Raw genomic sequence first — 26,728 nt, 5'->3', positions numbered from 1 at the left:
CCTGCTCTCTGGTTCCAGTCTGCAGCAGATAGCAGCCAGAGGGAAAAAGGCTGGAGGACAATCAGCAGGAACAAACTTCTCCCAGAACAGCTTGACATTAAGGCCAAAATCCAGTGTGCGTGGGAGACAGTCTGGGTCAGCATAAACCTGGCCTATGATCTAGGGAAAGTGAGAGAAGCACTTAAGTACTGCAGCAGATCAGGCAGGGGCTCCTTCAAAGTATCATGATGGAAATGAAACAACAGAAACACTGTTCTTCCTCTCCAATGGAGCCACTAGCTCATGGCACTACATACAGACAAACTTCACTGGACACTTTTTCAAGACCTGGTGATGTGTCCACGACTGTGGAGGAAGTCCCAGATGCCTTCTCCTTCTGCCCAGGGTCCCTCTGCCAGAAGACACAGCATGATGTGCCCCTCTCAGGCAGCTCCACAGTGTCTTGCAGCTGGGGATGATGCAGCCCCTCCTGACTGCAGGTAGTCAAGGCAACCTGCACCACCATCCTATCCCTTCCCTTTCTAACCATCTTAGCATGCCAACAGCAAAGCTCCTCAGTACAGAGCCTGTCCTGAACAATGCTGGGAAGTCAACAGCACCTCTAATTCTGAATTGTTCTGCCAGTGACAGATTCAACCCCCACCACAGCCAGAGGGCTGGGACAGTCAAGACAGACAAACAACCATAACTGACATCCAGGAGGCTGCAGGAAAAGGAGAGCCAGTAAAGAGCTGGGTGGACAGGGAGCCCTGCCCCAGCCTTGCCCCAGTGCTCACCATCTCCAGCACAAGTGTAGAGGGAAGGAGCCCACAGCAGAGAGCTGTGGGGGGATCTGGACTCAGAAGGCAACACAAACTTTCACGTGGGCAGAGTATGAAGTTTAAAGCCTCACTGGGTATCATAGAAGGGCTGTTATTTATAACCACCCAGGCTTTTCTATGCCAGTAACTCAGCACGACAGCTACATCCTGGAACTAGACAGAAACGCCCATTATGTGTTTTGGCAGGTTTATGTCCTTATCTGTTTGAGTGTTTAATTTTAGGGGATTTTTTTAGCATCGTAATTTTGGCGACTAGGAGAATGTTCATATGGTACTACCCTTTTATTTGTCTTTTTTTTCCTAGATGAAACAATTGTTTTAATCCCACATACAGATTTTTCAAGTTCCTAACTCTGTAACTCACAGCCACAACATTCTCTGAGAGGAGGGCCCAGTGTAAACAGAGCTCCAGATGAGGCCACAAAGATTTATGCACAGACATTTTCTTTGTCTCCTTCACCCAAACACTGAAAATGAAACTGTGCTGGCATCCCCTGGTGTTTCTGCAACTGCTGTGTTACACATAACACCCTGCCTTTCATCTGCATTTCCACTGTCATACACACCTTTTAAACTGAAAATACCTTGCAGCTTTCAAGTGCTGCTTTTTGTTCTGCAGATAGAAAAGCCTGATACAGCAATCAGACTCTGCATTGGCTCAGAAATAAACTAAGCCAACAGACTTCAGGGTGCAAGCTTCATTAATCGACCTGCAAAGAGGTTTTTGTTTCCACTTCTTTGAAGTGAAGTGCCATCCCCAGCGGAGGCCCTGAATTTGCTGAGATTATGCAGCTGATTGTTCTTTTAATGAGGCAGAAAAAGAAAAAAGCATCACAGTTCTAGGGCATACATCTACTTTTGAACAGATAGCAGGCTCAGACAGAACTTGATGACTTTTTTACAGCTTCTTTCAGTCCAGGAAGAAACTGGGACCAGCAAACTACAAGACAGCTATCTTCCTTGAGGAAACAGAGGCTTGTTTTCCCAGTCTAATTCACTAATAATGTGCTGTTAGGTCACAGGCTGCACACTCAGATGCAGAGATCTGGGTGACACCATGTGTACACAGAGATGGGGACAATAAAGATGCCATTTAATGTCCTTGTCTTACCTCGCAGAGAACAATCCCAAATGAAAAAATGTCCACCATCTCATCGTAGCTCTGTCCTGTAGGAAACATGAGACATTCAGCTCTGTAAAGAGAGAGTTACCCAGCCAGCTATTTCAGGAGCTGCCAGCACCAAGCTTAACTAAGGCTATTCCCTGGAGAGCCCTAAAACAGGATTCAAAGCAAGGCTTAAACCTGAGCAGGGTCAGTCACCCCAAGATCTGTATATACCAACTGCATCACACTGCCATTACAGATTTTACCCTGCTTCTCTCTTGTACTGGGGAATTACAGGACAACACTGTGTCAGATCTGAGCAAATGCTAAGAATAACTGTGGAAAGCTCCTGCCCATTTTCATTGATTGTTGTTCTTGTGGATCTCTACAGAGCATGGAGCCAGTGCTCAGCTTCCCCAGCAGCCAGTGAGTCCCTGCTGCAGTGACTGCAGAGATAATAAATTACACACCGGCAGCACTTTGATCCTGGGAGAGCTGGCAGGCTCCAGCAAGCCATGCTCTGCTTACACACACACCCCTCCCAAGCCAGGAGCTGCTAAGCAGCCTTGCTTTCAGAGCTGATGTCAGACTATGCTTTTGCTGTTCTCTTGACAAATGCCAGGACTGAGACAAACTCTGAAAAGCAGCCTCAAACTTCTTTAGGGCTGGAGGCTTTGAGGAAAGGCAAACAGAACAGCACACAAGAAAGCAACATAGAAAACTGAGTTGGGGGAGAGGAGCCCAGTCCTCCCTTCCCCAGTAGACTATGCTGGACAATGCTGACATCCCAGCCAGCCAACCTGCTCAGAGAGACCTGCTCTTTAGGAGGAAATTGTATCCACTGTATTTCACCTTCACCTCAACTCCTGCAGGGGCAGCTTTTCCTCTAAGGGTCACAGCTCAACCTTAATGAATGCAACTGAGGGATGCATGTCAAAACCCAGATTTCCCTGCACTTGGACAACTCCCCCTGAATCCTGAGGCTTCAGCAAACCTGGCAGCACACGGCCTCTCCCTAGATCTGTGCAACAGCATAAACCTCATCCCAGAATGTAATGATTCCCTGTTTCAAGGGGCAGTTCCAAAGCACGAGGCTATAACAGAAATTGATCTCAGGTTCAGTTTTATCTCAGGCCTCTTTTTTCTTTCCTGTTATTTAGATTGTAGCAAGTTTACTTCTGTTGCCCTCCTGAAGAATCCTGTTGTCAAGCCAGAAGCAGAGCCTGGCCTGGTACAAAGGCTCACCAGGGCAGACAGTGCAGGACTGCAGCTATGGCCTCTGTGTGTATAGAAAAGCTTCCACATCAGCAGGTCTAAAACCACAGGCTCTAAAAGGTTTGGGTGCTACTGGAGCACAGAAACTTTCAGTAATCCTGTCATCTCTGTATCTTGTCTCCTTGCTGCTGGACTCTTACCATTGAGCATCTCTGGGGCCATCCAGTAGGGGTTCCCCACCACCGTGTAGCGCTTTTTCCTGTCGCTCTTGCGCAGGGTTCGTTTCTTGGCCGACGGCTTCTCCAGGGTCGGCTTCTTCCTCTCCTCCACAATCAGCCGGGACAGACCGAAGTCAGCCACCACCACTGTCTTATCCTGCACAGGGGGTTTAGGACATGACACCCATCGCTCCCAGCCCCTTTCAGGAGCAAAGAGGCTGCAATTCCTGTTCACTACCAACTACAGTCTAAGGCAACTACCCAGGTTTCCTGCCACCACATGAGCACAGCAAGATGCCCAGACACTGTAAGATACCCAGTTCATGACCCCAGCTCATCACTTGCTCCCTTCATGATCTCCTTTCCTGTGTGGTTGCTAGCACTTATACCATCAATTTGGCTACTTGCCAGGAGAAACCTGGACCTTTCCTTTTAGATCTTCCTCTTTTACCTGGTCAGAAATTACCTTGGACTTTTATCCTGGGTTGTCTGAAGCCAAGTGAAAAAGGGCAGGCTTGAGGGAATGAAACTACATAATCTTGTGACCCAGCATTTAAAAAAGATGAGAGAACACACATGTGCACACACCTACACATTTGTCTGAATCCTGAGTGCCAACAGAAAGTCACTGAGTGGTTAAAAGAACAGAAATAGCTGCAGAGAACACCTCAGACTTGAGATAAAGAACACAGCTGTACTAATTCTCAGAAAGTGACTCTTACAGGAACTGCTACCAGAGGAAGGGTGGTAAGAGAACAGAACACAAACAGTGAAAGCTGGATCAGTCTAGAAAATCCTGTGTGAGAATAAAGCTCCTTTGCCTGGAGGACAAAGCCTCTCTGAAATCAGTTCCACCCTGACAAAAGAGGGAACATCATGTGGAGAAAACCAAGGGAGGAAGATGCCAAGGAGAGAAGCAGCATGCTGTGGGAACTGAGGTGTAACTCACCAGCTTGATCAGGCAATTGTGTGAATTCAGGTCTCTGTGAATGATGCACATGGAGTGCAAGTAAGCCTGGAACAGAAGGAGAAAAGCTGGTGTTAGGGGTTCCCAGATGAGCATTTACAGACTCCACAACCCAATTCCAGTAGTCAGGCAGTGCCCACAGCCCCTCATACACCACCCTCCTGAAGCCACTAACCCTGACCCCAGAGTCTGCTCTGTTATGAAGCAACAGTCCAACTCACCATTCCAGAGGCAATCCCTTTGGCAAAGCTGACCTTCTGCTGCCAGGGGAACGGGTCCTGAAAGACAAATCCTCAATGGTCAGGGACCATCTTACCAGCCAGCTGCTGACAGCAGTTCCTTCACAAGATGGACTCTTACAGCAGTCAGAGACACAATACAGCCCCAGAAAGAAGAGGCTTCCTGCCTCAAGCTCACCCACAGCTAGGAAGCAGCTTTACTGCACAGCTCCAAGAAGACTAATAACAAGTCCATGGGCACAGCCAGCACAGGCAGGCTCCCTGAGCACACGTGTCCCAGGTGTCCATACTCACTGCGTTACGGAGGAAGTCCTTCAGCGTGCCGCCCTCGATGTACTCGGTGAGGAGATTGAGCTTCTTGTCCTTGTACAGCACACCAATGAACTTCAGCACGTTGGGGTGGTCCAGGCTGCGCATCACCTTCACCTGCAGGCAGAGACATCCCAAGGGGATGGTTCACATCAAAAAGGGAATGGAACAAGTCCTGACAGATCCGTCCTGTGGTGAAAATCACTCCAGAGCTCAAAATCCTGTTCAGGGATCACAGAGATCACTCAAACCCCAACCTTAAGGCAGTCAATAAACTGTTGCCTCTTCATTTTCATGCTGTGCAATTAACCTGATCTTAGTCTTTAGGAGAGCACCCTTGAGTTTGGCTAACATTTCAGAGGGCAAAACTCTCCAGAGCAGCTGTTGGGTCTGTGCTGTGTTAGGGCCACAACAGCAGTGTCAGGTATTTAGGGAGCTGCCTTTAAGCTAAATCTGACTTTGAAAAACATGGTAGGCAGACACCAAGAAAATTGCTTAAATACAGTGTGAGTCTTAAATATGTTACAGATATTGGCCCTCATCCTTTGTACTTATGCACAAGGCTCAAGGGATAAATCCTTTATGTACTGCACAGCTCAATTTGCCTCTGACTGAAGCTGCTCTTATCACTGAAAAATTAATGAACTGGAGCTGAAGCAATGTCTATTGCCCAGTGTGAGTCACACTTCACTGCAGCAAACATTCAGCTCATGTCAGCTTTTCCCCGTGCAATGTCTCCCTCCTCAGCACCTTCATTCCTGCCAGGTTGCTGGCAGGATCTCTCTCTCTGGAGAAGATGGGAGAGTTCTACCACACTACTGGCTCAGAAGCTGCTTGAAATCCTGCTCCTACCTCTGTCAAGAAAGTCTTCTGTGTTTCCTCATCACAGCGAATCAGCTCCTTCATCACCATCACCTTTCCTGTTGCTTTGTGAGTCACCTGGTGGAAACAAAACCCACAACTACAGGCAAGGTTCAAGAATACACAGCTCCAACGCTCCTGCAATTTCTGAAGAAGTGCAACATTGCCCTCCACCCAGAGAAGAAGAGAGATGGGAGGAAATTCAGGGATCTGCTGAAAACTGCGTGAAACTTCTCCTTCCGGAATTCACCGAAGGTGCCGTATGTGAAACAGAAACTACCTAAAGCTGACAGGGGATCATGCCAAGACCCAGAGCTGAAGGCTCCAGTTTGGGTAGCACAGGGCTGAGTGTGCACACAGCCTGCCAAAGCCTCCACACTGGTGCATGCCTCCAAGTTCCCTTATGGAACACATTTGTCCAGCGGGATGCTCACATTTTGTGCACAAGCTTTACCAACTGCATTCTGTGTCAGCAAAAGGATCGATGTTCACTTGCATCAGAAAGCAAACCAAACAACCCAAAACTGCATTATAAATGCTTTGGCTTTATGGGGAATCTGAATCTCCAGTTCCACATGCAAGTGGAACTGGACTGCACAGGCTGTTCAGTTAAGGCAGGAAGCAGTTAATTTTACCTTGCTCCTTTGGAGCAGTGTGTCTCAACATGCAAGGAATGTCCTAGAACAGTGGAAAACACAAAGAAATCCATCATAATAATAAGGTAATAAATTTCCTGGCTCTTAACATGGAAAGCATTTCCAGTTCCTCAAGAACTGTTTGCCTATCTCCAACTAGTTCCTGGCATTTTGCTGTATTATGAAGGTTTTTTGTAACCAGCTCAGGCTTGCTTGCACAGGGTGCAGGAGTGAGTAGAAGGAGTCCAAATTCCAATGAGCACATTTCCCTGGAAATCCTCTCCTCTTCATTTGCTTAACTTGGACAGCTCTGGCTCCCTAAGATCTGCAGCAAACTAAACAACCAGCTTGCCTCTCTGATCAGAAGAGAATTATGTGACCAGATACAGTACTTGCTGCATCACACCCAGTCAATCTGAAGCCTAAGAAAACTTTTGTTTTCTTTAAAGGTAGGAGGAAAAAAAAGTCCTTTAGAAAACCTCCAGAACTAAAATCCAGAACACATGACCCAGTTATAGTATTTAGGAAGCTTATGAGTTCTTGCAAACACTGTGACACACCAGTTCTGTTTGGAGCCATGGACATAACAAAGCTGACACAGGTGGAATGTGAGTGCATGGAATAACACAACAGAAGCAAGAGTACAATATTCTTCTGCTCCCATCTGAAATCAAGCATCCATACACAAGTAATGAGCCAGGGAACACTGCATGTTTCAGCCAGGGACATCTAATATCCAATGATAAAGGGAAGTGAAGAGACAAAGGCAAGGCTAAGTGGAATTCTTAAGCTGACATACCAGCAAAACTAAAACAAGTGTCACATGAAACTCCGTGGGGGCAAATTTAACTCCCAGAGCATGCACCAGAACAGGATAGCCATGGGGCAATTTGAGCAGAAAAGAAATGCCTTTGTGCCAGTAACTGCTGGGACACAGATGACAAAAGCATGCAACAGAGCAAAGGTTTCACTTACCTGCACCTGTTACTTCTCTATGAGCAGAGAAGAAGAGAAATATGCTCATTAGTATGGATCAAGCATTGGGTTTGTAGTGCTGGCTCATCACCTCCCATGGAAGCATGCGATGAACATGGTGGCTGGACACCTCAAGTTTACACACCTCAGTGTAAGGGGAGAAGTCCCATCCCCTGATGAGTGCAGTCTGAGTACTGAGGAACTCACAGAACCTCAACAAGGCAGAGGAAGCCTTAGGAAGCCCCTAATGCTGTCAGGAATGTTGGGATAGGAACTGCTGGAGTACCCTCAGTCAAGATCAGGGAGCTTAAATGCAAGAGAATGCTATTGATTGAGATTAGAGCTGTGAGAGTCATGCAAGCCCTGACACCACCCCCACAATGACAAGCCACTTGGGCTGTGCCAGGGGTTCAGACATGGTCACTACATCAGCCTAGCAAACCCCTGAACATGCCACATTAAGGGTGGGTAAGAAATGCTGGGGAGCTGGACACAATCATAGGAAAGATGCTCATAAGAGGAAGTGTAGCCTGTTCCCTGTTCTCCCCACCTCACCCAGCAGCCTCCTGTGACACTCTGGAGGGCTAAACCTGACTCACAAGATGAACATGTGCAGCCAAGGTTGACATTCAAAGGGGACAAAGTCAAAACCATCTGCAGTCTGACACTCATGGTCAGGGAAGGAAACAGAAATGGATCTCACAGCAAACCAGGGAAGATCCAAGACTGATCACTCTCAGCAAGGCAAAACCACCAAGTGGTGAATGATGTCAAGACAGGCAGACATTGCTGTACTCAAGGTAACTGATGAATGTTTGAGGACCTCCCTCACCTTGATTGCTTGTCCAAAAAATCCTTTTCCTAGAACTTCACCATGAATCAGGTCACAGGGCCGGAAGATTTGCTGGGAGCAGCTGGAAGAGGAGCGCAGGGACTCAGAACGACTGATGTCACGGCTCAGGAGGAGAGGTTCCTTTGGAGAGCTGGGGCCAGGAGACTTGGAAATGCTGTTACTTCTCCTGGAAAACAAGGATGACAGGAAGGTCAGGGACGCTGCTGGGTAACCTTTGATCCAGCATATCCCATCATTCACTGCTAAGCAACCAGTTTCTAATGTGCTCCACTGCTTTTACTATCTCCAAAACCAGATGCTCTCCCAGCAGTGTGGAAGCTCCTTATGAATCGAGAGCAGCTCCCAAGTCAGAGCTGCCTAACAGCAACAACAAGCTCTCCTGCACTGGCAGTCTGAGGTGGAGCTCTGAGAACAGGGGGAGGAAGCTGTGAAGACACATCATTTGCTATCTCTAAACAAAGTACTGGTAAAAGCCTAAATGAGCAACTGAATGCTCCACTCAGAAAGACTTCTTCCCAAGTCTTAGGTCTCAGCCAGATTCCCCTTCCCCATGTTCTTCCCCAGTCATCTAAGGCTGGTAAAAACCTGACCTTTACATTTACTGACTCTGAAATTTAGTAGCTTTTCTGTTAACAGTAGAGCTCCTTATTTTTATTACTGAACATTTGTCATCCCGAAAGGGAATGGAGAGAGAGTGTACACCAACAGCAGAACCCAAAGCTCTCCATGACTTCTCCACTGGTTTACAGCACGGTAAAATCACATCAGACATCAGAGATAAGGCCTGTGCCACAGTCACTGCAATCACAGGGCTGAGCTGCCCGGCCAGGCAGCACAGGGCAGAGGCAGGGCAGAGGCTGTGCTTCCCAGCCTTTACCTGAGGGAGCGCCGTCGCAGCGTTCCTTCCAGGTTCTCCTTGATGTCCAGAGGAGAGAGGGAGCGAGGGGACATGGGCGCCTTCATGTGGCTGGGAAGGCGCGAGTCCAGGCGGAGCCTGTCCAAGCGCTGCGACACCGGGTCGTGCTCTATCAGCAGCTGAAGCGTCTGGCTCGTCTTGCGAATCAATTCCTCCACCTGAAATCAAATCAAGGGCAGCATAGCAGCAGGCAGGAGGAATGCAAGCTACAGGAGACAGAGGAGACACAGGGAATGCCCCTCAGGAATCAGAGGAGAGAGTTCAGTGAGATCACTCCATAGTTGTGGTTTAGTTGGGTGCACCACAACTGTCTACCAGACAAGTCAGGCTGGCAACACAGAAGTTCCTTGTGCTATCCAATACTTCTTTCTGGTCAGCTACAAGTAACCTATATAAAAGAGATGTGGACAGGCTGGAGAGGGGCCAGAGAGGGCCCACAAAGATGACTGAAGTGCTGTGAAGCTGCCACGTGAGGAAAGGCTGAGAGAACTGGGTGTGTTCAGCCTTGAGAAGGTTTAGGGGAGACCTTATCACCATGTTCCAGTATTTAAAGAGTGGCTACAAGGAAGATGAAGACTCCCTTTTCACAAGGAGTTACATGGAAGATACAAGAGGTAACGGTACAAAATAATCCTGGAAAGATTCCAGGTAGACACAAAGACATTTTTTTTACAAAAAACAATCAGCCCTTGGAATAATCTCCCCAGCAAAGTGGTGGATTCCCCAATACTGGACACATTTATGTTTCAGCTGGACATAGTGCTCTAGATAGTGCTTTTGTCAAGAAAGATTGCACCAGATGATCCTTGAGGTGCTTTCCAGTCTGGTATTTTATGACTTTATTAAATACTTTTCTTTCTCTGAGAAGTGTTCAAAAACTACACAAGTTTCCACCTTGAACAGTGCTCCAAAAAACAGCTTTGCAGAAGCTACACAGAGATCTGAGAGATGGTTTGTGCTCCTCATGTTCTCTTTAGTGCCAACAGTAAAGAAAACCCTTGGGAAGTGAAGGTAATGGTGCCCCTCCCCTTACACTCTTGCAGCATCCCCTGATATCTGTAGAAAGCATCTGCTTGTAAATAAAGACAGCAAATAGGTTTTTTTGCAATGGGAAATGTTCCTAGGATCAGCTGAGCCTTGTGTATTAGCAGTGCCTCTAAAAGGATCAGAACTGTGCACTTTACCAGCAGTACATGGGGAAGTCTTCACAGCCTCTCTGTCCTCTGTCACAGCCCTAGACTTTTCTTATTACCTCCCTTCACATTTGAATGCCACAAAATCAGCACTGAATCCTAACTGCATTCCCATCTGTTACATTTTCCTCTCCAGCTGGAAGGCAAAGCTTGCCTTCATGTTTATTCCTCCTGTCAGCACAGTACCAGCAGTGTACACACACTGTGTGCAGGGTGGGAGAACAGTGTCAGCAAAGAGAAAAGGTGTGGGAAGGCAGAGGAGAAGGAGGCTTCAGAACAGAGCTCTACCCACCTCCTCCACCTGTAAGGTACGGATGGGAGCTCCATTGATCTCCAGGATCCGATCTGCAGGGTGGATGGCGTTTCGGACATCTGGGCTGATGTGCATCCTGTTAACCCTAAAGATGGGAATTACAGTCTGTATGTGAAGGCAGTTCAGCCAAAATTATCAAAAATATGCTCCCCTTCATATTGGTATTTTGAAATAAACCAGTGCTAATCTACCATTAGACCAAGTGCTTAGGTCTGAGCTGGTTTGGGGAGAGCTCTTCATATCACCAGTGGGAAAATCTTAGTCCAAATGTTTTATGTTCACTGAAGGAGACAGCACTGAGAGATACAATTATCAGTTAAGGTTGTCACAAGACTGAAATGAAGACCAAACACAAATGATTATTAGCCAACCTACGTCCCTATAATGCCAAGATTCCCTCAGGACAACAACGCTGCGAGATTTTTACCAGCTCCCTCTGCATGGACACGTACATTGCACAAAACCTGGTCATACTCACTCTTTCACCTGGACACCAGTGGCATAGCTGGAGCAGCCACCTTCAACAGACACAGAGAATCCCCTCTTGCCATCTGTGGCTGCTGGCATGGAGATGAGGGTCAGTGTATAAGGCAGCTGCTCACGCAGAGACTCAGTGGAGTGTTTTTCTATCATCGGTGTCAGCACAATCTGGTTATGGCATTTTCCACTGGAAGAAGTGAAGAAAGGCATTATGTCCCATCCCTCCCTGCCAAACTCACACGTCTGAGTTCTCTCACTGACCACAAGCCATAGTTTTAGTGTTTACACCACTCCTTCCTCCCTCCCTCCAAGGCAGCTTCCTGGCATTCCTCAGAGCAGCACTGGCTGAAGCTAAACACGGCTTACACCCAGCAGGAAGCAGCTCTGTGGCAAAGTGCAGCTCCTCTTACCAGTAGAGAGTGGAATGTTGGACCAGTGCATAAGTGTCCCCATCTTCAATGATCACTTTGCAGCTCATACAAGCAAAGCACTCAGGGTGATACTTGTATTCGCCAGCCACCTACAGACAGAAAAGGGAGTAGCTTAGGAGGGCCAAAACCCAGCAGCAGATGCAGCTCCTGCTTTCCTCTCCAATCAATGTGTTCACTCACATCTCTAAAGCAAGTGGCAGTTTTTTACTGAAGAATTATATTAGTCCATTCTCCATTTCCTGAACCCCATCCATGGCACCTTGTTTACAGAACTCCCAAAACAAACATATCAACCCTCTAAGCAAAGCTTGTGTCCCAGGAACCTCTGCTGTATTTGGCAGCTGCTCAACTATCAAAAATAGTTGATAGTCTGCTGCAGACTAGTAAACAAGGTATTAAACCTTCCTGTTCAGTTGCTCTTGGCAAGATAATTAATGTTACGCCTGAATTAATAAAACTGAAAGGACTTTTTTTTTGGCAGACAGGCAGTGCACAAATTCAGATATTTAACCAGCCAGCTGACAGAAAAAAAAGCACAAACTGAGACAAAAAATATTCTTTAAAGAATATTTTTATTAATTGGTCTATTCTTCTATTTCCCTTACAAGAACTTCCTTTAGTGACATTATTATGTCACTTTTGCAGGCAATAAGAAATTGTCTGCACATTTCTCAGTATTTCCCTTTGAGTCAGCAATCATATTACTGCTTTTTTATTTAGGCTCTAGAAAATAATGGTTTTGTTTCAATCTTGGCAGTTTTAAAGTTTAAATATTTGCAAGGTGTGGCAGGAGGGGAACATTTAGGCAAGCCCATATTGTGCAGGAAGTGTTCAGTGCATCAAAGCAGTTGGGGGTAACACTGCTTCAAGACACCATCAGTTGAAAAAGGACCCTGGCCACAACCAGTTGGGACTTGGATGGCAATTTCCCACAGCCAGAACCTGCTGCTTACCCTGAGCTGAGAGCTGGGACTCCACAGTGCAGTGGAAAATCACCCCTGGAGCCACTGAGGCACAGTGCTACAGAAACTGAACAGATGTCCCCTGAATCACCTTCTGCTTTGCAGGTCTGTTCTTTTCAGCACTTGATTTGTTCATATGCTGCAGATCCTCACATCTCCCTCCTTTAACAGCTACCCCCATTCAAAATTAATTTTTATCCAGAAGATGCCCACACAGCCTTCATTTTTAATCTTTGATTAGACATTAGAGTAACAAGCAGATTATTACCCTCAGTTTATTTGGTTATCTGAATACCTAAGATAACTCCCAACTAAGTTTGAGGAGATGAAGGCAGGCATGTCCTGCCTCCAGGCAGGAATCCTTCCAAGTCCTTACCATCACAGGTCCAGTCATCAGCAGAGAGCAGCCATGGCAAGATTCCCCAAACTTCCCCCAGTAGTCTTTGTGACAGTACAGCTTCCCATCTTTCTCATAGTACCAGTTAGTGAGGGGATCCTGGCATTCAGAGCACCTTGAAGGAAACAAAAGAACAAAGTTCCAGTTGGCAGCAAGTGACAAATCAACAGTCCTTTCCTGCATGGAGAACACAGACATTCAGCAGCAGCTCAGCACCAGGTAGGTCTGCCAGTTAGGGATGTACTAAACCCTTCTGCCAGTTAGTTAGGGATGTACTAAACCCTCCTGCCAGTTAGTTAGGGATGTACTAAACCCTTCCACCAGTTAGTTAGGGATGTGCTAAACCCTTCTGCCAGTTAGTTAGGGATGTGCTAAACCCTCCTGCCAGTTAGTTAGGGATGTACTAAACCCTTCTGCCAGTTAGTTAGGGATGTACTAAACCCTTCTGCCAGTTAGGGATGTACTAAACCCTTCTGCCAGTTAGGGATGTACTAAACCCTTCTGCCAGTTAGGGATGTACTAAACCCTTCTGCCAGTTAGTTAGGGATGTACTAAACCCTTCTGCCAGTTAGTTAGGGATGTACTAAACCCTCCTGCCAGTTAGTTAGGGATGTACTAAACCCTTCTGCCAGTTAGTTAGGGATGTACTAAACCCTTCTGCCAGTTAGTTAGGGATGTACTAAACCCTTCCACTTCCCAGTGCTCTTTGAACTGAAAATTAGCACCAAACCCAAGGTCTGTAAGGAGAGGTGGATTCAACCAGTACAAAGAAAAAGAAGTTTTCAAATTTTAAAACAAATCCCACACATTGAAACCCACATTTATAAATTTTGCTCCTCTGCTTTCTCCCTCTTTCTGGATGCAAGTTTCCAGCTGCAGAGCTGCCCAGCACAGCAAGAGCTCTGCTCTGTTTCTGCTTAGTGTTTCTATAGCATCCCCCTTGTGCCAGGGCTCCTGCCTCCTCAGCCAGGTCAGAAGCAAGATTGAGAAGCAGGATTCACTTCCCTTTGAAATGCAAAGCCAGTTTTGCACCAACCTTTCTGGAAAGTTTTTCTATTGTTCTGTAGGAAGGCCTCTCCCAAAAGGTAAACTGCAGCATTCTGCATTTGAGGGAGAGTTTTCAAAGCAGTTCATCCCCTGAGCTCTATAAATTACTGCATCCACAATTCACTGTGATGAAAGTCCACCTCTCCCAGCTGATTGCTCTCCCTTCTGCTGATCACAGTGCATGAGAAAATAAACACCACAAGCAACCCAAACAAAAAAATCTAAATAAAATTAATTCTCTGATTTCATTAAGAGAATCCCCAAATCCTTTATATAGGTTATATACATAACATATACATATTTACATGTACACCTTTATATAGGTTATAGACATAACCTATATAAAAAAGATGTGGACAGGCTGTCAGCCTCTATTTCAACAAGAAACCATTCCTATTTGTCTATCTACATACTTTCAAGAAACAAACTCCCCCCTCCCAAAAAAAAAAAAAAACAAGGAAAAAAAATGCAGCAATTCTACTGCAGATACCTTTTTAGCAAATCACAAGCAGAACCCAGGCTTGCTGAATACAAAATAATCCTGCCTCAGCAAGATGCACTGGGCAAGGGAGTTTAACTGCAGCAGCGTGGAGGTGTGACTTACTGGAGAGATAAGGCACAGACAGGAGTTGCATCAGTAAGGATTATTCCATTAGCCCTGGGCAGCATGTTCTCAGACTTTAAAAGGAAAATAAGTCTGGCACTGGCCATTTCTGAGTGCAGAATCCAGGTCAGTCACCAATAACTGGTTCAAAGAAACACCTTGAGGATCAGTCCATTGACACAATGGTTTCCAGACTTTCTTCTGTCTCCTCCCCCACAGCTGTCTCAGTTACTGCCCTGGGATGGGGGTTTAGGTGGGTGTCCCTCTGGGCAGCTGGTGTCCCTCAGCACCCAGTGTGCTGGAGTCTGCTGTGGCACTGGAGGAGCATTTCCTACATGCTCCCAGGGCTAAGATGAGAGCTACAGCTGACTTCACCTCTCACGAGCTTCCTAAAAGCTTATTTGTGCCAAAGACATTCCTTGTAAACTCCAGCAGCTTGTAATGAGCATGGTGATAAATGAGGCTGGTCATGCTCCAAGAGAGCACAGAGAGAGTTATTTGCTCCATCTCAAGAGGCTGCAAAGTGACAAGGTAAAGCTGCTTGTAAGCAGCCTTTGGCTTTAGGGAAAAACACACCTCATGGAGTATTCAGTGCTGCACCCTCCTCTCAGGAAGATTCTCCTTAAGATGTATTTGGCTTCTACAGTGTTTGCTCTCCCAGCTGAGGAGCATCAAATCCTGTCCCCCCTCCAAGTGATGGGAAAGAACTCCAGCACATGCAACAGGCCCTGCCAATTTTGTGTGAAGCAGAGGGAACAGTAATTTAAGATTGCTTTACATGGTACATACATCACTAGAGCCCCAGCCTGGGGGCACTGTCATGGTCACACCCTGCTCCTGGTATGCAAGAGATCCAGAAGGCATCCCAGTGCATTCTGCCTTCAACCACTGGCCTTTGGCTTCCATTTGCAGTAAATACCCCGTGCTGAATGAGCAAATCGGTGAGTGGGAGGGGAAAAAGAGCAAGTGGAGACCAACAGCAAAGATTTCTATCGTTTTGTGGCAGGAACATCTGGCTCAGCATGGGCAAATCGGATCCCTCAGACTTATCCAACTCCTCCATGCATGCCTGTACCAGTGTGTGTGCTCCACCAGTGATTACATCTTCAAACAGGGAGCTGTGACCAGACCTGCACTTGGGATGCAGACAGCAGTGCTGGAGACTGCTTCACCAGGACTTCAGGACTTGGCTTTCTGTGTTCTCTCCACACAGGTGGGTCACTTATTTGTTTTTAAGCTCATCACCTTCCTTTCCTCACCTCTCTTCCATTTCACCTTCAACCCCTTCCTTTTTCTCCCTAAGTAAATGTAAAATTTCTGCAAAAGCAATACAAACTGCAGTTCTGTTTAGGTGGGGGATCAGGTGCATTTGCCTTCCCTTTACCCCTCCTCTAGTACTAAATGTTTGATTTAACCTCATAGCACTTAGTTAAATTTGCTTCCATCCGGAAATAAGCACTGGTATCTAATTTGGAACACGCCCATAGCAAAATGAAGGTGAGGAGGTGGAGCCAGCAAGCAGTCAGTTCTCTGCTATGTAATTAAACAAATCTGGGCAGGACAAGTTTGCAGCTTAAGGCTCAGAGCCCCACCCTGGGCAATGAGGCAACAGGAACAGAGCAAGCAGCCCTGGAGAGGCTGGATGCTGGAAGGGTCCCAGTGGCTGCTGGGTTAATCCCTGAAGGAACAGGACACAGCTGCAGCCCACGCTGCCACACAGCACCTTTGTCACCTACCATGCATTCTGTAACCTCAGAAAGGCAGGTGTGGGAAACTGGCTGACAGCACACAGGTACGGCTTCAGTGCTTTTTATCATTCACCAAATGATAAAAGCAGCACATGATTGTTCCACAAGGCTCTCATTGAAGAGATATGTCAGAATTTTATCCCAGAAGATACAAGAGTTGCCATTTCTTCCTCTCCCGCCTCACTGGAGCTGTGCCCTTGCACCAAGGTTCTCATCAGCTGAGACAGGAATGCAAGTACTGCTACAAGTATTAAGGAAGCCAACCTTTGCCAGTCACCACAACCAAGAGAAAGGAGTATGCCATGCTCCTCTATCTTTTATAGATTAGAAGCCACTAATCTTCTCTTGGATTATATGCTATTCTTATTACAGAGTAGTAAATCATGGTGATCAAGTTTCACGGAGGACTGGTAACAGCCATACCTGCATATGTGTTCCTCTTACTGCCCAGCCACCATTTTCAGAGCTGCAGAACCCTGCTCTGATTATACAGACTAGACATTATAATTCTTCACTTCCCAGCTTTGGCTGTACAGAATAAATTAATTTGCCTCCCACAGCCATCCTCCAGGAACCACAAGCATCATCTGGGTGCAGAGTTCAGCCCTGATGCTCTGCAGCACAGCAAGTGCAGAAAGAGCTCACAAATCACTGCTCCATGGACTCTTGGTTTTGTGGAGGTTGGTAGGAGGATCAGGTCACAACAGGTAACCAGCCCTAGTTTCAGTTGAAAAGCAGCACTGGTGCCTGGTGGCATCTCTTTTACAGCTAAATGAAAGGCAATACCTTCATGGAAGCAAAGACTTCCCTGGCACTGAAGGGACAGATCCCTTGGAGAAGGGCTCATTAACAAAATGCTCTCCCCCACACACTGTCAGGCCAGATCAGTTAACGCTAGACAGGCTCAGGAGAGCCGTGGTTCCAATTCTGCCGGCAGGGCAGGGAGGGGACAGGCCCAGAGAGCTGCAGAATAAAGCATCAGCCCAGCCTGCAGCTCACCCAAAGGCTTACTCACCCGGGCTTAGCAGCTGTGTGTGCTCTGGCTACGTAACAGACACCAGACAAGGAGGAACAGACTACTAGAAAGACAGAGTGCTTGAGTTCTGACTATGCAAAACCATTTCCACACACTCAGGAGAAGGTGTATCTATGGCTTAGCATAATACCCTACACATATTACAAATAATGAGTGTCTGCTCACTTTCCTTCTTCTGAAAGCAGCTGCTGTTTCAGAAAGTTGCCTAAAGAAGCTCAGCAACTGTGCAGCAGCATTTACTCCTATCCTAGACTGTTTTACCAACAGGCTCCTTACTCCCAAACCAGTACAAAAGTGTTTGCAGAACAGGATCAATAACAAGCAAATCCGAGCAGAGGGGATAGGAGGGAGACAATGAAAGTGCAAGCTGTGCCTTTCCCCATCCATCCACCTAATCAGCACATCAGTGTCAATCACCAGCCTGGCTGTGTTCAGCCTCACTGACTTTTCTCACTGTGGAGAAGCAATGCAATCAAAGTGTTGTTCTGGAACTTTTGCCTTTCTCGATTCTCATTTGTTCAATTGGACCCAAACCAATAAAAGCCGAAGTAACCAAAATATCACAGAAGAATCCTTCTCATCCCAGTTACCTGCAAAGTGCCTGATTCCTTAAACAGGATTATGTGCTGCCTCGCTGCAGATTACATCACCTTCCTGAACTCCCACAGCAGCACCTCACCTCACCCAGTCACAAGGAGCTTTGGAAGAGAAGCAGCAGCAGCCACATTAATCTCATTCCTCTGCTGGTGAGCAGAGCACAGGGCACAGTGGCACATCGAGTGCTCTCTGCCTGGCTGTGCACACACTGGAGCTGATCCCTCGAACCAGGGAGCTGGGAAGGGACTGGCAATAGGAATCTTCCCTGTCACCTCCTCAAAGCAACACGGGATCCCAGTTTGAGGCCAGCTGTTTCTGGCACACAAGCACAGGACCTCATTCTTCCAGCCTCACCCACTGTGCCTGGACTGGCACACAGGGGGGAACCCCACTCTGGAGCCCCTCTGCTAACTCAGTGCAGGACTTACCGAAAGGGATCCTTGGGAGCAAAGTAAGCTGGAGCAGACAAGTAACTTCCCATCTTCAACACTGGATAAACCGGATCAGCCACAAACTTGTCCAACTGCCTCTGAACAGCTCTGTTCTGCCAACATGGCAGCAGGCAGTGCTCATTTACTCTTGCGCTGATTCAGATCCTTCACCTCCCTTTGAAGCTGCCCAAGGAATGCCAGGTCTCTCGGCTGCTCATTCTTTTTCAGATTTTTCCCGGCTCCCATTGCTGTAACCATCTTCTCCTGCACTCAGCAGCAGCAGCACCTCGGGAAGGACAAAATCCCTGCTCACGGGGCTAGTGGGACATGCTGCTGCAGCGGCTCTGCGAGCTCTGCTGCCTGCTCACTACTGGCAAGTTTTCCCTTCTCTGGTTCCACCCAAGGGTGGGAGAGGAGGAGGAGCCATGGCAGGCGGACAGCGGCGGATCCAGAGCCTCAACAGGCTCTGCTCCTTCACAGGGGTGGAGCTCTGACCCAAAGAGGGGCTGAGTATTTAGTGCTGAAAGAGAGCAGCTTTGGCCAAAGAATACAAGCACACACACGTGAAACTTGTCTTTGCAGCAGCCGCACGTTCTAATGGAGGAGTCAAAGACGGCAACGAGCCACATCTCCAAGTACATCAAATTAACTAAATACATTCCTAAACCCTTCACAGTGAGTGGGGTTATCCTGCCTTCACAGCACCTACAATCTGTTCACCCTGCTGCAGGAAGTAACTCGCAGTGTGCTTCATCCAAGGAAACACTGCTTTCTTTCCAATACTGTTTTAAGACATCATTACAATCCTTTAACAGAATTATTATCTCCTGAAGGGAAGCTGAGAGGTACAAATCACACGGAATACTCTCTCCAGCTCACAGCACATGCAGTTGTATCACTGTGCTTGTCTGAAGCCAAGCATGATCTCCAGTGACCTAATCAGCTAAAGCTGCTCGCAAGACACTCAAAAATGCAACAAACACCAAGCCCGCGCATTTCTGTACAGTCAGCAAAGCCTGGCATGCCTGAACACAGCCTGAAAACCATGCTCTGTTCCAGAGGCAAGAGCACAAGAGCTCTGTAATGTGCTTTTCCTGGAGATGCTCGCCTCAGCTGGCACACTGCTCCAGGGACGCTTGGGGCTGGAACAAGGCAGTCTTGGCTGCAGATTTGACAGCTGCTGCTCGCTCTTGAAGTATGCAGAAACCTAGGCAGCTTTTTGTGGTTTTTTTTCTCCTTTCTTAAACATTTTTTAAAATTTAACTTTTAATAAGCAGCCACCTTTCTGAAGGGAAAAAAAAAAAAAATCTCAATTTTCCCCACTGAATGTAGTTGGTAAGCCTGGCTGTAAAAGTGCAGTGAAGCCTAGTGCTGCAGAGCCCGATGTGCTTGTCAGTTCCAGCACGGGTCTAATTCCTTCTGACATTTCACACAGCTCTACTGGAAGCAGCAACACGGTGAGTCTGTGTCTAGGAATGCGCTCTGGTCTCCCACATTCTCTATATGCTGCGTGCTGAACAGGGGCCAGCGCTCACAACCCTGCGCTTCCCTGGCTATCAGCACCTCCCCACCACACGCCCACCTCCAGCGCAGCCCCTCCCGCCTCTGGCACCTACACACAAAAGCTTTTCCCTACAATTCTGCTGCCATGGGCTCGCCGCCCTCCGAGGGGCATTCCACGTGACCTCATAAATCCCAACTCTTCAGACAAAACCTTTGAAGATTTGATCCACAGATGTGATAAGCAGCCAGCTAGTCTGTGAATGAAGCCAGCAGATAAAGCCCGACTTCAAAGTAATAAAAACCACCCAGACAGCTAAGCAACTAGGAAAGGATTTTAAGACTTCCTTAAAGCCAAAGGACACATAGTCAAATGTCTATTTAAACAGGAAACTTCTTATCAAAATTATTTTACTTCTGCAGCAAGACCCAGCAGCAGAAGCCAGTAAGTTACTTTGGCTACACAGAAATGTCTTGTTACTTCTTGCTTTTTCTGTTGTCTCTATGACCTATTTGAGAACACAATGTCTTCTGATAAAAGGGCTCTGGAAAAGGTGTTAATGTGTTCATACATTCTAGATCTGAATTCCTGCCAGAATGACTGTACTTCAATCATGCTGATAACAGGTGTGTGGGGGGGGGGGGGGGGAGCACCTTCTGTAATTTTACTGATGCCATCTCTGGGGGCCAAAATGCACAGGAGTAAATTTATTTTTCACCAAGTCAAGTCAGACATCAGCAACTTCTCTCTTGCAAATGCTGGCAGCATTTCCACTACAACCAGGTGGTCATCATGGGGGGAGCTTTTTTCCTCATTATGGTTTAGAACTGTGCAATAACTTGTGCCAGAAAGGCTATAACTAACAAATGAAAAGGAACACATGGAAAACCTTAACAAGGACTTACATGATATTTATCACCGAGTCTCAGCCATTTTTAGAGATTTATCTCCCCAGAAATGAATCACACAGCTGTTGTGATATTCCAGTGATGAATACCTTGAGCCAGCTGGGGCCGGGCAGCCTCTCCTTGCCACACATCCCGTGCTGCTCGGTAGCATATCTGCAGACAGATGTATTGCTCAGCACATCCGCCAGCCCTGAGATACACAAACTTCTCCTGGCACAGACAGACACTTCCACATGTGTGGGACTGAGGGAAGAGGAATCTGCTCGATGCTTGAAGAGTTTGCAGCAAGCCTTTCCTTCAGCATGGGCACAGCTTGGAGGCATTCCAAATACTTCATGCAATCCCAACACCTCATTGTATTCCCAAGGCACTTAACGTGTAACACGTGCTTTGCTGCTGTTGAAAGACAAGAGTCAGCTCCTGAAACCAATCCAGTCAGCTCCTGCGAGCAGCACCTTGGGATCTGCACGTACCTCTGAGCTCTTGGAGCCGATCTTGAGTAAACTACAACAAACCTGAAGCTCAGCTCCATCACTGCATCTCACTTCTGAGCAGCAGCACAACCTCAGAACAACGCTGTGATGCTGCTCAGTATCTCACACCACCAAGCACATGAGGAAGGAGAGGTTTTATCCCCACCACGCTCGCCTGATGGCTGCAGCCCTCCTGAATGGGGACGGGCTGAGAAGCAAACCAAGGAAATTCAACCCACTGAAACTTAGGTTATACATGGTTTGGGAAGCAGTGGTTTCTGCTCTGTAAATGCAGCAGATATGGCAGTAGGACTGGCACTTGCAGCACTGCATCCTCACTCCTCCCAAACGTGCTGCTTTGGTCTGTGAGGACTGGGAACTCCTCAGGGAAGGATCCTGCCTCACTCCTGTGCCTCACATTCAGTGCTGTGTGAGTAATTCTAATTACCTTGATATAATAATGCTCGATAACAGTGCCCTAAAGGACAAGCTGCCAATTCAAGCAAAAGAAAGTTTGGACTGGAATGCCCCATTCCTCCTTAAATATAAAGGCTGGTCATTGATGCCCTGTATCTGATCGATTCCCCTGAGGAATTCGGGCCACCTGCAAAGTGCTTCATTGTTCCTTTGAATGTGTAAACTCTCAATGGTCATAGCGATCTGTGTGCCAATAGGGAACTATTTGTCCCTGAATCTGATAGCGAGCTCCTGAATTTCAATGCTGAAGAAGACACCACCGAAGGAGCACTGCCAGGAATCTGCAGGATTAGTGAAGAGTTCTCACCTCTGAGGCCCCTATCATTAACTTTCTGTAACTGCCAGAAACTGGAGAAGAGAGGGAAGACGATTTTTATCTTCCTGCTCCTACCTTAATTCAGCTGCCTTTTATTACTGCTGCTCTTTCCCCTGCTCTCAAACTCAGCTGCTGGGTGGATAAACCTGCCTTGTTCTCACAGGTGAAAAGCTAAAGGAAAACTCAAAGCACCAAACATCCCACAATTTAAATTCCTCCTAATACCCATCTTGCTTACATCTTCATTTATCCACGTTTGTGCTTCAAATCCTGTTCAACCATTTGTCCTCTGAGGAGGGAGCTGCTTTTGGAAAATGAAGGCCTGTGCCAAAGAGATTGAACTGACAGAAGTGATCTAAAGTCTAGAAAATAGAGTCTGGAGAAAAAGCCAAGTCTGCTAAATCCAGGGCTTCTGCCTTGCACCAGGGACTGATGGGAGATACAATCTCCCTTCTGACAGGGGAAGGCTCTGTGGATAACAGAAACAGGGAAAAAAGCTTGTTTTTCATGAACATGGCTAGAAGAAATGGATTTAAATAGATAGTAGACAGAAGGTTCTAACCCTGAGGATAATGAAGTTCTAGTAAACAGTGTGAGAGACCAAAATCCTACAGTCACTGGAGATTGTTAGATGACCAATTTCTTGATCATCCCTAAGCCATAAAAATTACTTGCTTCCAATATAAGTTGAGAGTAGATATACTAAAAACAGAAACCAGATTTATAAAAATACCCTCAGAAATCATCTAGTTTATCCTGCACCCACAGACCAGGTTTAATTATATACAGTCTTCATACAAGAGCTTGCTTTGCCGGGCTTGCTTTCCCCTGTCCCCAAATGTAAAAAGAATCAAAGTGATTTACTAAGTTTTGCTGAGAAAAAAAAATATTTCTGTAGCACACAAAATATGGCATTCAGTATAGAAAAATCACATTTTGGAAGACAATCAAATCACTAGAGCTGGGAAATCAGTGTAACACGTGCTTTGCTGCTGTTGAAAGACAAGAGTCAGCTCCTATTTAGAGTTTCTTTTTCTGTCCAGTAGGCTGGAGCTTAGGGCACCCCTTGATCCATGGATAGCTAATCCACTGCTCTTCAAACTCCTGATGATTTTTCAGCTTTTAATTAACTGGTTTGGCTATAAACTAAATGGTATCTTTTAAATCTGTGACTGTAAAATCACCAGTAATCCATCACCTTCTGCTACTTTTGAAGATATACTGTGAACATTTTTTCTGGCTTTGGCTTTTAGTAGAGATTTGTGCAGCAAGCCAGTGTTGCTTGGCTACTTAAATTAGGTTTATTTTATAGACCACAGCACTAAACATGCTCTGTTATTTCATGGGTAGGAAGGAACTGAGCCTCAGCTGTCTTCCTTCCTAAAAAATGCTTAAGCAGCCTGCTACAGTAGGAATTCCTGCCAGTATTTCAAATTATTTTCATCCTATGCATCCACTTTCCACCTGGATGTGGTCTACAGGCTTGATCTGAATTTGTGGTTTTCAAATAATCAAAACTGGATTTTTAACAAATACCATGTCCTCAAGAAAAAGCCATACAGCTATGTCTGGGTCTTCTCATTCCATCCTACTCCAATTCAAATACACAATATCCCTACAGAAAGTGGGGATTGTCTTTAATTTCATTCATCAGTAACTGCAGAAAAACAACACAAACCACCAAAAATAAACATTGGTAATAATACTTTATTCAAAAGTATATTTAGATATATATTCAAAAGTATTCAAGGCTTTACCTTCTATTTTGCAATATGGGAAAAAGTTTGACTGAAAACAATAAAACCACCATGCTCTTGGTCAAAAAAGCTCTTCCAATAATCCCCTGAGGTAAAAATGATCCAGACCTAGGAAAAAGGCACCTTTTCACTTCTATCTTTCCCTTTCTTGGTGTAATGGTTGAAGTTCTGTGCAATGCAATTTCCAAATCCAGTCAAACTGTGAAAAGCAGTGACCTTTGGAAGTGTGTGCTGTCTCAACAGAACTCAGAGGCACAAAAGCACATTCAGAGTTAATTCACAACAGACACTGTGACAGAAACATCTAAGAAACTTCCTCAGCCAGATCCAGCCCATCAGATTCAAGCCTAAGGAACCAGCTGGCCAAAGAACAGTCCAAAATATCCAAGATCTACAAACAGGGATTTGCTCTTCCCTCCAGCCACAGCAGAGAAAATGCAGGTTTCAGAGACAAAAGCTCCTGTAGATGCAGTTTGAGGAAGGAGGGAAGTGACAAAAACTGAAATCCTCAGAGACGCTCATGTACGTCAGCTCCTGCCAGCGCCAAGCCTGACCAAGAATAAACAGAGCTAACGAGCCTGGAACAATGCCAAGCAGCATTAGAGAAATTATGTGCCAGGCCAGGGAGTCAGCTAATCCCCAGGAAGACTGGAAAAAACACTGCACAAGAGCCGCCGGAACTCACAGCTCCCAACTGCCAAAGCCTCCTACCCTTAGAGGCTTTTTCAAGTTTGCCTTTGGGATATCAGGCACAGGAGCTCAGCATGGCTCAGGGACAGCAGGAGGAAAAGAGGAACACAGGGCAAACTGGAAACTTGTTTGCATGTACAGTCCTACCCTGGAACTAGGAAAAAGGGGAGGCAAGCTTCCTTTGCTGCAGGTTCCAAGTGTTCACTGAGCACAGCAGCCCCACTGGGTGCTCCAGCTTGCCAAAGGCACAGAGCACAAGAAGAGCATCAGCAAATGCAAAAAGTGACTACACAGCTCAGAGAAAGGTTGGTGTCATCACTTGTGTAAAACAAACCAGCCAAGAAGCAACAACCAGACCTCCATTATACAATAGAACCTATGAAAACAAATCCTCTGTGAAGTGTCCCAAAGGTAGGGTTTGCCTCCAGCTCAGCTGCTCCTCACTTCAACAGCCCCAACAGCAAGAAGCACCAAGACATTTGCAAATCAAGACCCACAAGAGAAATACATTCAATGGCAAGAGGGACACACTTCCCAGCACACACAGCTTGGGGTTTGGCTACTGGCACAGTCTAGGGAAGCTCAGCAAGATACTCATCCTTCAGGGAAAAGAGAAAACCAGGATTAAGAAAGGCTGCTTCATTATGGCTAAACATGAACACTAAAACCAAGAGAAATCCAAAATACTGGGATTTGTAATGAAATCAAAACGTTATTGTGATTATTAATGTGTCACTAAAAACAGCATTTTCCAAGTCAACTGAGCCTGCACTGCTTTGGCAGCATGAGAGTCTTTATTTTTTTAAATATACCAATAACCACAATCCTCACTTCAACAAAGTTGGGGTATTTTGTTGGGGTTTTTTCCTTGTGTTCTTTAAACGAGGACAATAGATGCTTACTTTGGCACAGAAAACATTCCTCCAAAGCCACACTTTGGCTTCCTTTTTCCCCACTTTCTTCAACAGTATCCAAAACATTAACCTCCCCATATTCAAGCCAACATAGAAGCCAGTAGAAGCTGCAGGTACTGAACCTCTGTCAAAAATGCAGACCCCTTCAGAAATGTGATTCTGGAGCATGAAAACTGGACTGAGTATTCATGGAACACCAAAAAGAGTCATTACTCCTACCATCATGGCAGACATCCCTTTTTGTCCTTGCTGACAGCAACATTATCTAACAGATTTCGTAAGTTTGTCTGTCTTAAGAGTCTGGAAAGGAGAGAAAGCAAAAGGCAAGATCTCTATCAGCACCCTGATAACACCCTTGCACCTACCACACATGGAAAAAGCAACAGGCTGTGCAAATTGCCTGGGCACTGCTTTGGAATGCTGCAGAAGACAAACATGTAACCATGGCTTCTGCCACCAGCAGTAAATCAGAGCTTTTATTTGCACTTTATCTGTGCCAGGCTGTGCCAGCTGCTCTGGGGACTGGATGGTGTCCCTGAGGTACAGCCACAAAGGAGCTGGGAACAGGTCAGGCAGAGAGAGCACTGCAGGAATCCCCAGCTCATGCTGGGGCCTCAGCAGCAGGTCCCAGCCAGTGGAACAGCACAAGGAGGGTTGAAAGGCTGAGCTTTACCTACCGGAAACAGGAGATGTGCCAAGCCTCATTGACAGTCTTGTGCAGGCGCTGCCCAGCAGCAATGCTGTCCCCACATCCCAGACATCTCCAGACCTCTTCACCTGCACACAGCAATAAGGGGACAAACAGCAAGCAGTTTACAGCAGAGAAAACAAAGATTGGTACAGCCTTCATAAAGAACAACCTTAAGTTAAGTAACTGACAGGAAAGCCTTCCCACATGGAAAGCTGCAGGCAGTCTATAACCCCAGAGTGGGAACTCCCAAATCAAACTCTCATATCTTGTATATTTTTTTTTCCTTCAGTCATACATTTGCTTCTTCACATTCTGCACAAGAAAAATATATGGCTTATCACATAAAACAGTTCAGTTACAGCTCTGTCAGAGCAGAGATTTCAGGAAGGCAACACTGGTCTAGTACCACAATTCCAACAGAGAACCGTGCTAGGCCAGGAAGCCACACTACTGCTTCCCCCACAGCACTGACTCAGCACATAACGTTTGCTCTCATTTGTATAATTAACTGGATTTCCCAGAACTGAAAGAAAGGAAAGGCAAACTTCATTCAGTAGAGAACAACTAGACTACCAGGAAGGAATTACACTCTTGAATGAATAATCCCTTAGAGACTGTACAGCCAACACCAGGCTACCGTCAGACTTA

General features: G+C 46.4%; 1 protein-coding gene across 3 annotated transcripts in view; it reads right to left on the bottom strand.

Moving 5' to 3' along the window:
- The window catches only part of LIMK2 (LIM domain kinase 2), a 31,289-nt gene that overhangs the window by 2,543 nt on the left and 2,018 nt on the right, over positions 1–26,728 (bottom strand). For 2 of the 3 annotated variants that reach the window (XM_077188065.1, XM_077188066.1), the window contains exons 2-15: positions 26,067–26,166; positions 12,870–13,005; positions 11,511–11,620; positions 11,099–11,287; positions 10,600–10,705; positions 9,076–9,272; positions 8,178–8,364; positions 5,727–5,813; positions 4,860–4,991; positions 4,548–4,604; positions 4,309–4,374; positions 3,342–3,516; positions 1,933–1,988; positions 2–159 (exon numbers count right to left, since the gene is read on the bottom strand). In XM_077188065.1, the coding sequence (XP_077044180.1) occupies positions 2–159; positions 1,933–1,988; positions 3,342–3,516; positions 4,309–4,374; positions 4,548–4,604; positions 4,860–4,991; positions 5,727–5,813; positions 8,178–8,364; positions 9,076–9,272; positions 10,600–10,705; positions 11,099–11,287; positions 11,511–11,620; positions 12,870–13,005; positions 26,067–26,166 (1,756 nt within the window). Of the gene's footprint in view, position 1; positions 160–1,932; positions 1,989–3,341; positions 3,517–4,308; positions 4,375–4,547; positions 4,605–4,859; positions 4,992–5,726; positions 5,814–8,177; positions 8,365–9,075; positions 9,273–10,599; positions 10,706–11,098; positions 11,288–11,510; positions 11,621–12,869; positions 13,006–18,350; positions 18,547–26,066; positions 26,167–26,728 lie in introns of those variants that run through there. The other variant, XM_054645954.2, reaches the window with a different exon arrangement.

Source organism: Agelaius phoeniceus, chromosome 18 (assembly GCF_051311805.1).
Source record: "Agelaius phoeniceus isolate bAgePho1 chromosome 18, bAgePho1.hap1, whole genome shotgun sequence".
Lineage (NCBI taxonomy): Eukaryota > Metazoa > Chordata > Aves > Passeriformes > Icteridae > Agelaius > Agelaius phoeniceus.
The sequence above is the reverse complement of the archived record's forward strand: the minus strand, read 5'-3'. Positions and strand labels throughout refer to the sequence as shown.